We start from the raw sequence: 12,076 nt of genomic DNA, 5'->3' as shown, positions 1-12,076 counted from the left end.
CATGCGGTAACGCAGCTACCGCTACTCGCCCCGGGAAACCAGGTATGGATAAAAGACAGCGAAATTCCAGCAAAAGTGTTGAGTCGAGCCATGCGGCCTCGGTCTTATCGGGTGCGGACAGACGACGGGGTTGAACTAGAGAGAAACAGACGCGCGTTGGTCCGGTACAGCGAGCGAACCGGCGTGCATCACGCATCCTATGACTTTTCTGCGACTACGGACGCTGCAGGCCAATCCAAGGAAAACAAGGCCTCGGCAGAGCCTTGTGCGCTTAATTCAACGCCGGCTGCTGCCTCATATGAGGACGGGAGACCCGGTGGTTATATGACACGCTACGGTCGAGAAATAAGGCTGCCACAGCGATATGGCTACACTTGAGTGCTGTATACTCATCCTATTTGTATGTTTCATACTGTTTGGTTGTTTTGTGGTTAATTTGTTTTCTATGTGTTGTGTAAAAAAAAAAAGGGAGATGTAGTGTTATCGGTTCTCTGATCTGACTCTGCACTCATGTGTGCAGGCTGTGACGTCATTGAGCAAAAGGGATAAAGAGCGGCTGTCTAATAAACACGGGGCTTTTTCGGTTCGTGGCTACATCGGAGTGGCGTCAGTCTTTTGCTTGCATCACCGCTCCGGCAGCGGACACGACACAGACGAGAAGAATTCAGAGGCGTCCTCTGCGTTGTTGTTGTTGACCAAAACCATTATGAAGCCTACAAATAATAAAATCGAGCCAAGTTTGGTTGTAGCTTTTTTTTTTTTTATGGAAGTGCGGAAAGTGATGAAAGGAATGAAATGGGGCATCTGCTTAAGAATGTTGGGTGCATGCAGACCACTTGGTATGTCTTGTTGTTCGCGTAGCATTCAACAGATGGTAAGCGCGATCATCATTAGCTAGACTTGGCACACATCATATCGCTGCGACAAGTTCAGGGTGCTATCATTACACAGAAGAAAAAAATCTAATTTTGACGACAAAATTCAGGGGTGCGATCATTATGCGAGTGTATACGGTATTGACTTCTTCAATATTTATAGTTGATTATTTGGTTGATAGGATAGTTTCATTGCCTCAAAGCAGCAGTGGGCCTATGAGAAACGAAGTAGAAAGCTGTCCTACCTTGTTTACCTATAGTATCTAAGTACTGGGGCGTGCTTGTGTTAGTTTCCATTGGAATATAGCTGCTGCAACAGGGAGTTGAACCTGTGGCATGCCAGTGTTGCAGCAAACACAATGTCGACACTTTGCCGAAAGAAGGCTGAACATAAGTGCTTTTTGTGGAGAAAGTGTGTCTTAGTGCCAGCAAGGCAGACACCGTAGCCATTAGGGTCACTATTGGGCTCAGGTGCATCAAGTTCAACTCTTTCAGTGAGAGCCAATTTCAGGACGAAGTAATGAGACTAGGCCTATAGAAGTCTGTGAGCACTAGTCAGGACCTTCAGTTGTGATTGAACAAACTGGAGTAATTAACGGAAGTCTGCTGTGTTCCTCTTTAGGTGGCTTTATGTGTGCAACCTGTGCAGGTGCAGATGGTTCCCAGTTGCAACAGCCCACAGTGCCAGGCATGACACCCGGTGGCATGAACCTGCAGCAGCCACCACAGCAGCAGCAGCCAGGCATGCCCATGGGCATGATGGGCCAGCCACAGGGGGGCATGGGAGGCTTTACACCTGTCGGGGGCCTCCTCGGCGCACCCCCGCATCCGAGCAGCATGATGTTTCCCCACTTCCAGGGGGCACCGCCGGTCTCTGCTACAGGTGTCGATGCACCACCCAACGGCGGTGAGCACACCCATCGATCACAGTGTCTATTCGAGGATGCGGCACTCCGTGAAAACGCACAGGGAAAAAAAAGAAAATAGAATGAGTGCCAATTAGCAACTAAATTTATTTACTTGAGGTGCAAATTAAGAAAAACTGCCCTGAAAATAAGAATTATCTTCAAAACGAACTTTATTAAGCATCCAAAAAGTTTTGCTAATGGGCACAGTTGTGCACATCATGCCTTCACACCTACACTTCTGCAGCCACCTCTCCAACGAACAAAAAAAAAAAACATTTGCATCACGCTTTGGCTGCACTTAACTTGTCATTTGAATGTTTCATTACCACGAAACTTTAGTTCATTACTTCTTGGCGCGGAACTCGTAGAAGCAATCCTTTGTTGCAGTCAGGCAGAAAATGATGTTGCACTTTTGGCAACAGTCTGAGATGTTGAATTGCAGCCGAAGCACCTTTGTGAAAACTTGGAATCAACATGCGCTGGCCAGTGGTTGTTCCCATCTGATACCTGGTCTAGTTCGTAGGCATAGGCTTTGGATTGTGTGCCTGCCTTGTGGTGGTCAAAGCATTGTTGCTCGGTCGTCCTCGCCTGGTGGGCTCATTCCAATTGCTTCCAATCATGTTGCGGGTGATGTTGGACTGAAAGGCTAAAACGTCCTTCACTTCCTTTTTCGGTAACTTCTAAGCTCTCGCATCGCGAATGTATTGGACCCAATAGTTGCAAATAGCAAATCTCATGATGTGGGAGATAACCCTGACTGGCCACTTTCTTGTTCTGGTGTACAGAGGATGGAACGATGTGAAAAAATCAAGCTTACCCACGCCACCCATGAAATTGTTGTATGCAGCGATCACGTCTGGGTAATCAATTTCACTGTGCTGCTTGAGTGACTCGCTCCATCGTTTCACTTTCTTGGTGCTTCCGGTGCCAACAATTGTGCAGACCACATTGACAGGACTGTTGTCATGACAATGAACAATGATGACATCTTTGTCCTCCGTGATTCTAGTCACTGGCTCTGCTGCTTCTTTCTTGAGCTCCTTGTCGCTCGTACAGCCAAGTAGCCAGTTGAATTGAATTGTCCCAGTTGCCAAAATGCCAACAAGCTTTAAATGATGGAAAAGAGGTACGGATGAAAAGTACTTGTCCATGTAGCACCTAGTACTGAGACCATGGAGAAGGTGCTTCACTGGGCGCATCACCACAAATCCACCAAGGTCCTAATCCGAAGATCAGCACTCGCCCCAGTGCCCTTGCCTTGGTGGAGCTTGAAATCGTTTGACATATCATCCATGCTGCAACATAAAAAAAAACTTGATGCCCTCGGGTTTAACCTTGTTTTTCACAAACTGTTTGGCGATGACTCTTCCAGTGAATTGGATCATCTGCTTGTCAATGCTATTTTTTGGAAGAGGCTAAAGGTGAAGACACCACCTTCTCACTGCATTGAAGCTGGGTGTAACCTTCTAAAACTGGTTCGTTGTGGGATTGATTGTGGCATTAGTCAGTTACATGCGGCATCGCCCTCAACTTGTGAAACCTCTTTCAGGACATAGCATCAGCAATAGAGGGAATTCTGGTCTCTTCCTGCCAGTACGTTCGGACATAAGGCATCTTGATGATTGCCACGAGCAGCAGTATGCCGAAAAAAAAATTTTTTTCTTCAGGTGTGGCTCATAGCACAATTCCATCCGTTTGCAGCATGTAAGATGCATGAGCTCAAAGAAGATTGTATCTGGGAAATATTTGCCAAAATAGTTTAGCGGCTCAATTGGTGTCAACCCTTTTGGAGAGGGGAGGCAGTGATCTATTGCGATAGACATAAAGTCCTGCCTAATCCATTTCACATAGGTTTTCTTTTTTCTCGCTAGTGCTGACTCAACTTCCTCTTCCTCTTTGCTAGATTAATGGAGTGGCTCGCATTTGAACTTGAAATTGGCAGAGGCTAAAATTAAATGAAAAGTAAAATCTGAACAATCTCTAGTTTAATTCGAGAAATTGTTAAAGACTATGAAATTCTGGACCACATAAAGAGCCCCATTTCAGATAATTTAGACATACAGTGGCCTCTGTGGAAAATTTTACAGATTAAATGCGAGCGGGCGCTTCACAAAAAGCTTGCAAAAATGTATGTCTTTCATACCGAAACTGAAAAAACACCGCCATTATCAGTCACCAGAAGTGACATACTATGCGGACTGTAGAGAACCAGTCCCCGGGTCGTCTGCTTACCTTGCTTGTATACCGTTCCAGTGTACTAGCGAACAGGCCCCGCATGTCTGCCAGCCACAGAGTTAGTATACCTTGCTAGCTGCTTCGTGCCTGCAATGGTTGTCTAATGTGAGGTATTCTGAGTCCAGCCAGTTTTCTCTATCTGGTTGTCTACCTTATTTACACGATTGTAAGTCGGACCGCCCCCCCCTTATTGCGTGACAGGAAAAAAAAAAAAAAGAGCATACCCGAGGGCACATTCGATAACGAAAATTTATTAATAGCTGACATGGTCACTGGACTACTCATCTTCACTAGTGCTGCCATCGTCACCATTGCTACAGTCCCACAGCGCGTCGTCGTCCCACGAAATTTCACATTTGGCAAACGAGCGCACCACGACATCTTGTGGAACAGCAGCCCACGCCGAATGCACCCAACCACACGCAGCCATCAGGGAGGCTCTTTTGACAGGCCCGATTGGCGTAATTTCGCGGTCTTCTGCCGCCAGCCAGTCGTTGTACTCATGGCAGAGCAGGTCCTTAAAAGGCAAATATCCGGACTTGTATCATGACCATGTCGCACTTCACTGGTAGGGACCGATCGCACATTTCAGTGACAGACACTGTAAGCTTAGCCTACAGCTCCGGAAAGCGTTTAGACTTTGGCACGTGGGAAATTCCTCACTTGCCGTCACAGGTGAAAATTTCGCTTCGCTGCAGTCACCATTCTTGCACCATCCGTTCAGAAACATCGAACTTGCGGCCCGCTGCGCAGTGATTTGTTTCTTCGGCGGAAAAGATGGCAGACCTCTTGAACGCTGTTGTGAATGAGTGCCGAATGATTAGAGGGCCTGGAGCACTCATGACGACTGAGGAAGAATAGAAGTAGCACGTAGCCGGCAGTCAAGTGGAACACGTCAAACCAATGCTTTTCATGAGAAAGCTAAGCGCAACAGGCAAAGAGAAACCCGTAAGCGGTGTCTGCTCTTCCATGGACTAGCGATACTCCCTGCAAGCGCCACCGTTCCGAGCGTGCCGCCGTGAATGGAACAGCGGCGCTTCCATCAACTATCGACACCCCCCTCATGAGTGTTGTGTGCACTGTAAAACTCTCAAAAATGTTGAAAAACCCTTCCGAAAAGTGAACAAGCACGCGGGATAGCGAAAAGCTACGGGTAGGGCCATAGAGCAAACATAAAATAGTAACTACGTTGTTGCTCCCGTTGGTCTCGCTTTTTTGGCAGTGCCTTGTTTTGGTTTCATATGTAAGTCGACCCCCCACTTCAGATTTTCAAATTTAAAAAAGTGGTCGACTTACAATCGTGTAAATACAGTACATTCCACAGCAGAGCCTCGATGTGTTCTGCCTCCGCTCAAAGAAAAGTGCATTGGGGTGGCCAAGCCAAAGGCGCAGATATTATCTGCCTTAACATGAAATCAATCCATGCATAGTGCAGTTACAGTCTAGTGTGGCTGGTGTGAGAATATAACATGTCCTATTGAATACCGGAGCTGCTGGAACAGCGTGCATCATGTGCTAGCTTGCATCAGAACAGCAAGTTGGGCCAGTTGGTTGGGATTCATGGTAAGAGTTGTAACAGCGCACCCAAGACAAGGACAATAGAAGGAATAAAACGATGACACAGCGCTGTGAAGTAGCATGTGGGCTAGCTTGACTCTCCAGCAGCATACTGGCATATAGTGTGCGGTTCAGGTTCACTGATGCGAGCATGTTCGCTCACCGAGCATTCGCTCACCGCACACTTCTGTGCTTGTGCTGCGGCAACAACTGATTGCCATGCTGCTGCCGGTCACGTTTAATGTGCAGGGTAAAATTTTAGTGATCTTAGTGTCTCTGGCATGACGTGTCCAACTTCATTGGCCGCTGCCTGGCACACTGGAAATGCTGGACTCTTCGATCAATCAGACAACTACCACCATCTGTAGTGAAGGATGATAAACAGCTGAGGCTTGGCACGGCCAGGCTAGAGGGGCTCGGCCGGCTTGGTGCTAAGTGCACATAAACTCACGGCCAGACAGGCCGGACACCGGCTCTGATGAAGTTTTGCCCATTTCACTATGGCAGCATTGCATTCCTGCATGGCTTGCAGCCACATCTACGCCATGGCCACCACGTCGCATTCTTCTTCGTGACAAATGCAGCACATGGTTCCTGCTGACAGCGTTTCTGCCGCTGTGTCAGAAAGGCTTTTGTTCGTCTACTTCAATGCATCCGATGTAGAGACACACATTACTTGTATGTATGTTGTATGTATGTGTTTTTGTGTGTGTGTGTGATGCACTCTGGAATGAATGAATGAATAAAGCCTTTATTTTAAGGAAGGGGACGGCTCTAGGCCATTGTTGGAGATTAGGAGGGAAAGGAATGTAGGTTCCCAGATTGTTGGCTGAAGCACATCTTCGTCTCAGTCTTTGATCTTCCGCTTTATGCATACTCAGGTGCATGTTCAGTTCCACCGCTCTCGCATAGGCTGGTCGACCACTTCTACACTACTCGAAACAAGCGATGCTTGATGACAGCAGCGACGTCATCTACAGTGACTCACGGTCGGCCATTAGGGCATTTCAGTGTGGAGTGATCTCAGAACAGGCTTTTGGGCTGCTTCGTAAGGCAGGTCCGGATAGAATCAAGTATCACTTGCTTACTTGGTTCCCAGCCCACGTTGGACACATGGCGGGTGTCCCCACGAACCTCAATGAGACGGCCCACGCTGCCGCGCGCGCACTGACTGACCGCGCTGGCGCTGTAACGGCCGAAGAGAGAGTTACGCATGGTAGGGACGCGCCTGCCACTTATAATGAACTTCTTAAACACTTCTATCTCTCGCGGCGACAATACCCTCCTCCTCACCCCAAGCTCACTAGGCCTCAGGCACTGACATTCAGACTGTTGCAGACAGAAACCTATCCCAACCTGTTCACGTTACATGCGGTATATCCGGAGATTTACACTGACGACGCGTGCCCTGCTTGCGGGGATATATCAACACTTTCGCACATGCTCTGGGGATGTATCTCTATAGCAAGCCCTGACCTCAGCTCAGCTAGGTGGGAGGCGGCCCTCCGCAACCCACTCCTGGCTGAGCAACGTTGGGCTGTCCAGCAGGCCCACGATGCGGCTGGCAGGCTAGGCCTGTCGGTCCCGACGTGGGAGCGGCCCGCGACGTGCTAATACGCGTTCTGCAGGACTGTAAAATAAAAGTTACTCAATCAATCAAAATCCAAATGAGGTGTTGCAAGTCTACTCTGCATGACTCCTGGCAATGTGTGCATGGCGTATAAGTGTTCGCAATCGTAGCCTGTCTGGTTTGGTGCCATTTCACAAGTATGTGTGGTGTGCATGCAACGTTGGCCATAACCTTATTAAAAAAAAACCTCTTCTGTGCGAATAAGCCAGCCCTTGTCGTCAAACACATGTACTGGTGCAGCTTCTAATAGTCTCCGTTTACTGTCTGCTTTTATTTTAGTGCGAATGTAATGCATCAGTGCTCTGCTAGGAGAGCCTTCTGCCAATATCTTTAGGTATGGATTTTTGGTCCGCGGGGTTTGGCGAGGAAATAGAGTGTGGGGAGCTGTACGTGTAATCAAGCCGATTTCACCCATACGGGACATAATCAATGAAGCACGAATTCGAATGCGATCCCGGTTGGAAAACATGACTCAAGGAAACAGATCATGGCATGGGATAAACAAGTCCATGCGAAGCCAAAGCCCGCGAACGCGACCATAATGCCACCATGGAAAGCGCCACTGGGCATACGGAGGCAACAACGCCCTATTGCCAGACGAAACACGGAAGCTAGAAAAATATTTGAAAAGAGAATGGAACTAAGAACGTCGCAGCACACCATTGACATCTACACAGATCCTGCAATCACAAACGACATAGCAAGTATGGCCTGGATTAGCACATCTGCACCCCAACACAATGGCTATCACACATGTCAGCTTCTCGAGGGCGCAACCTTGCACGCCCAACTCTTAGCTATATGGGGAGCGGTCAACAACATTCCCATTTACATGGGAGACATTGTAGAGCAGAGTGTGTGAAATAATTATCGGATCCTTACTGATTCGTACGAAGCGGTGACCGAATGAACGGTGCCTATGACTGATGATGCTGTGGCCAGTGACACTAGAAAAAAGCTAAAGAGAATACAGGACAATGGGACAAATGTTGAAATCCTATGGACACCGGGGCACACCAGCACAGAAACGGTGCCTACGACTGATGATGCTGTGGCCAGTGACACTAGACAAAAGCTGAAGAGAATACAGGACAATGGGACGAATGTTGAAATCCTATGGACACCGGGGCTCACCAGCACGGAAACGGTGCCTACGACTGATGATGCTGTGGCCAGTGACACTAGAAAAAAGCTAGAGAGAATACAGGACAATGGGACAAATGTTGAAATCCTATGGACACCGGGGCACACTGGCATAGACGAGGGAAATGCAGTTGCCGCGCAAGCGCTACTGGAAATTATCACTCAAAAATATCATCTCTGAATATGACTTATACCCCTGTCACTCAGCAAATCCAAAGTCATTTAAAATGAATGACATTTGTTTGGTGTCACACGGTAAAACGGAATGCCATTCATCGAAAATTACATTTCCAAACGAATGAGCTTGCCAAACTTACTTGCATTTGTTTGGGAACCGAATGCATATCCTCGACACCAGGAGCCTACCGGTCAGCTTCGCAAACAGCATGTGCTTCTTTATTGCTTAAGAAAAAATAAATTATTTGTCCGTTTGATTACCTAATTATTACTTTACTGGCATTTAAGTGCCTCACATTGCATAATTACAGAAATTCTCTCAATCCAGTGACTAGACTGCGCCCTTTGGTTTTCACTGCGACAGCCGTGTTTGTTTACACAGAAGCATCAGCCTCGGCCACTTTGATTCACATGACATAGGTAAATGCACATGCATGTTTTCCTATGGCATGCGCTGATGATGTGGATATTAGGAGCTTGCATGCACATCAGAACGGCGGTGACACACAACTGCCGTTTTCATTCCTCTTCAGCAGAAGTAGCGAATGCGCCCATTGTGTTTTCTGCCATGTTGCTTGCCTCATCTTCGGCTTGGCTTGACTCAACTTGGTTTGCAGTGTCGACAAGTTACCTAGTTATCCAAAAGTACTGTGTGAAAGGGAGGATCAAATATTCCAACGGAATTTAGCATATTGGAAAATAATTCTTGAACAAAAGTGGGTTCGACAATGTTTTTGCCTGTCTTCTTTTTTTTAAACTATCGTCATTGTCATCATTTTCAAATGACATTAGTTTTTGCCGATTAGCAAAATGAGAACAAGGTGAAAGCAGGAGCCGACGTTTCGACAAGTGGACTTGTCTTCTTCAAGGCCTTGAAGAATACAAGTCCACTTGTCTAAACGTTTGCTCCTGCTTTCACCTTGTTTTCGTTTTGCTGATCGCCTTAAATTTGCATCTCCCACCTTTCCCCTGTTTTCCATTAGCTTTTGCCGTGTGACAGTGCGCGGTGATAATGACATTAACCGCAACATATGTCATTCATTGGAAATGACATTAGGTTTGCCATGAGACGGGGGTATTAGGCCTGGCTTTCGTGCGCCATCGCGGCTTATGGTAATTATAGTCATCCCAAGAAAGCATTTGCCAAGCAGATCTTGCATTGTCCTGTTGAAGATACTATTCAGCTTCTGATATGGCGTCCGGTGGGTGCAATTGTGTCCGCCGTCGCGTCGGACACCGAATTGTATCATGTCTCCTACTTTTCTTGCGGTAGCAATTATATGGATGCCCCAGGTGCATTTTTGCCGTCGTCGTTGTCATTGCCGCTGGCCGCACGGTGTAGGTGTGAGTGAAAGCGCGCGAGGGAAGCGGACGATCGGGGTTCATTCCCGTGCGCCGCCTTTCGTCGCGCAAAAGGCCCCGGGAGAAAGAGGAGGGAGGGGCAGCAGTGTTGTACTCTGGCAGCAACTGCGTTTTGTACAACTGCGCCCGACGGGTGCCGACGATCGCAGCTCAATCTCCCACGTACCAGGGAGGAAAGCGGGAAGGAACCACACCTTCTTCCATCACGCGCATGGCGCAGGGGAGAGGGGGAGTGCAGCATTTTACTCTGACAGCAACTGCGCATTGTGCAGCCGCGCCCTATCTTCATGCAACGGGGGCTGAGTCAATGGCGGCTCATACCTCTGTGCGTGCTGCATTCTCGCCGCTCAGTTTGCGTTGAGGTGAATGTTTGCAAGTGTATACGGCCGATAACTCTACTATCCTTACTTCATGTAGCTGTCTACACATTTGCTGTCTCAATCTATGGTTCGCATTTCGGGCGAAAGTAACTTCATTAGGGGTGGCCACAGAAAATAATTTGCTCAAAATTTTACCCCACATAATAAATGCACCCCCAACTTTGTGCATATTTTTCGGGAAAGAAGGAGCATTGATTGTGCGAGTAAATACGGTAGACCATTACTAGCCCTGCGGCTTTACCAAGATTGCATTGATAGCATATTGACACGTGTACTTATCTTTATCGGACGACCACGTTTCGCCACCTAACAAATGTAATCGCACAGCGCGGGACGCGCCTGCATGTATCCAAAGTTTCTGGAAAGTTATCGATGCTTCTACCCGGCTGTCTGTTGTCGCCGAACGTTGTGTTATCTGATTTCATCGCGTGACGCGAATGGTGTAGAACATTGTGGAAGGCACGCTGGTCCGAACGATTAGTCTGGAACATTCGACGACTGCTGTATAAAAGCCGACGCGCTTGACTCTCTGATCAGATTTCCGACGATCGCCGACCTTGTTCGCCGCTATCGTTGTGCTATAAGTGTAGCCTGTTCTTGTGGGCACAGGTTCGCCCAATAAAAGTTAGTTTTTTGCCTTTCACAGTATCGCTACTGTGTTTTTAACGTCACCACCACGTGACATCTGGTGGAGGTGCTTTTCTTTCATGTACCGGACGCCCCCGACAAACCGTGATCCAAGCTCGGACCGCAAAGACAGCACCAACGTAGTCCCGGACCATCGAGCAAGCCGCCGTCTTCAACGACTGCCTCCGGAGCACAGACTTTTGCCTGAAACCAGGAAGATCACTACCAAGTCCACCCCAATGGCAGCCCCAGCATCTCCCATCGTGCTGCAACAGCCCAGGGAGCCTCCGACGTTCCGCGGTTCAACGTTCGAGGACCCGGAAAGCTGGCTTGAGACATACGAGAGGGTCGCTCCTTTTAACAAGTGGAACAGCGACGACAAACTGCGACATGTCTTCTTCGCATGGGAAGACGCTGCCAGGACGTGGTTCGAGAACCGAGAAGCCACCTTGACGACCTGGGAGCTATTCCGAAGCGGCTTCCTGCAGACATTCGCAAGTGTTGTACGCCGAGAACGAGCCCAAGCGCTATTAGAAACCCGGGTGCAACTATCAAATGAGACCACCGCGATTTTTACAGAAGAAATGAGCCGCCTATTCCGCCACGCTGACCCGGAAATGTCCGAGGAAAAGAAAGTTCGCCTACTCATGCGTGGTGTAAAGGAGGAACTTTTTGCCGGGATGATACGAAGCCCACCGAAGACTGTCGACGAGTTTCTTCGCGAGGCCACCAGCATCGAGAAGACACTCGAGATGCGAAACCGGCAATTCGACCGCCGCACGAACTCGACAAACTGCGCCGGAGTTCAGTCACTGGCCACCGACGACCTACGCGAGACTATCCGAGCTGTCGTGAGGGAGGAGCTACAAAAGCTGTTCCCATCATCACAGCCTCAAGTGGCTACGATTGCCGACGCCGTGCGTGAGGAACTCCAACAACTTGGAGTAGCCCCTGAATCGCCGCAGCCTGAGACGCAAGCGATGACCTACGCCGCCGTCGCACGCCATCAAGGTCCCCCTCCGCGACCGCGCCAGGGCCCTGTCACGCCGCAATTCCGTCGTCCGCCGCCGCCGCCGCCAGCACGACCACCCGTCGCCCAGCGCACCTACGCGAGGAAGACGGACATTTGGCGCGCTCCTGACCACCGCCCGCTCTGCTACCACTGCGGCGAAGCCGGCCATG

General features: G+C 48.8%; 1 protein-coding gene across 6 annotated transcripts in view; it reads left to right on the top strand.

Moving 5' to 3' along the window:
- Wdr33 (WD repeat domain 33) overlaps positions 1–12,076 on the top strand; it is a 236,654-nt gene that overhangs the window by 195,879 nt on the left and 28,699 nt on the right. For 5 of the 6 annotated variants that reach the window (XM_075686980.1, XM_075686977.1, XM_075686979.1 and 2 more), the window contains one exon: positions 1,525–1,782. In XM_075686980.1, the coding sequence (XP_075543095.1) occupies positions 1,525–1,782 (258 nt within the window). The remainder of the gene's footprint in view (positions 1–1,524; positions 1,783–12,076) is intronic. The other variant, XM_075686982.1, reaches the window with a different exon arrangement.

This window comes from Dermacentor variabilis, chromosome 3, assembly GCF_050947875.1.
Source record: "Dermacentor variabilis isolate Ectoservices chromosome 3, ASM5094787v1, whole genome shotgun sequence".
Classification (NCBI taxonomy): domain Eukaryota; kingdom Metazoa; phylum Arthropoda; class Arachnida; order Ixodida; family Ixodidae; genus Dermacentor; species Dermacentor variabilis.
Note: the sequence above shows the minus strand (reverse complement) of the source record. Positions and strands in the feature narration are given on the sequence as shown.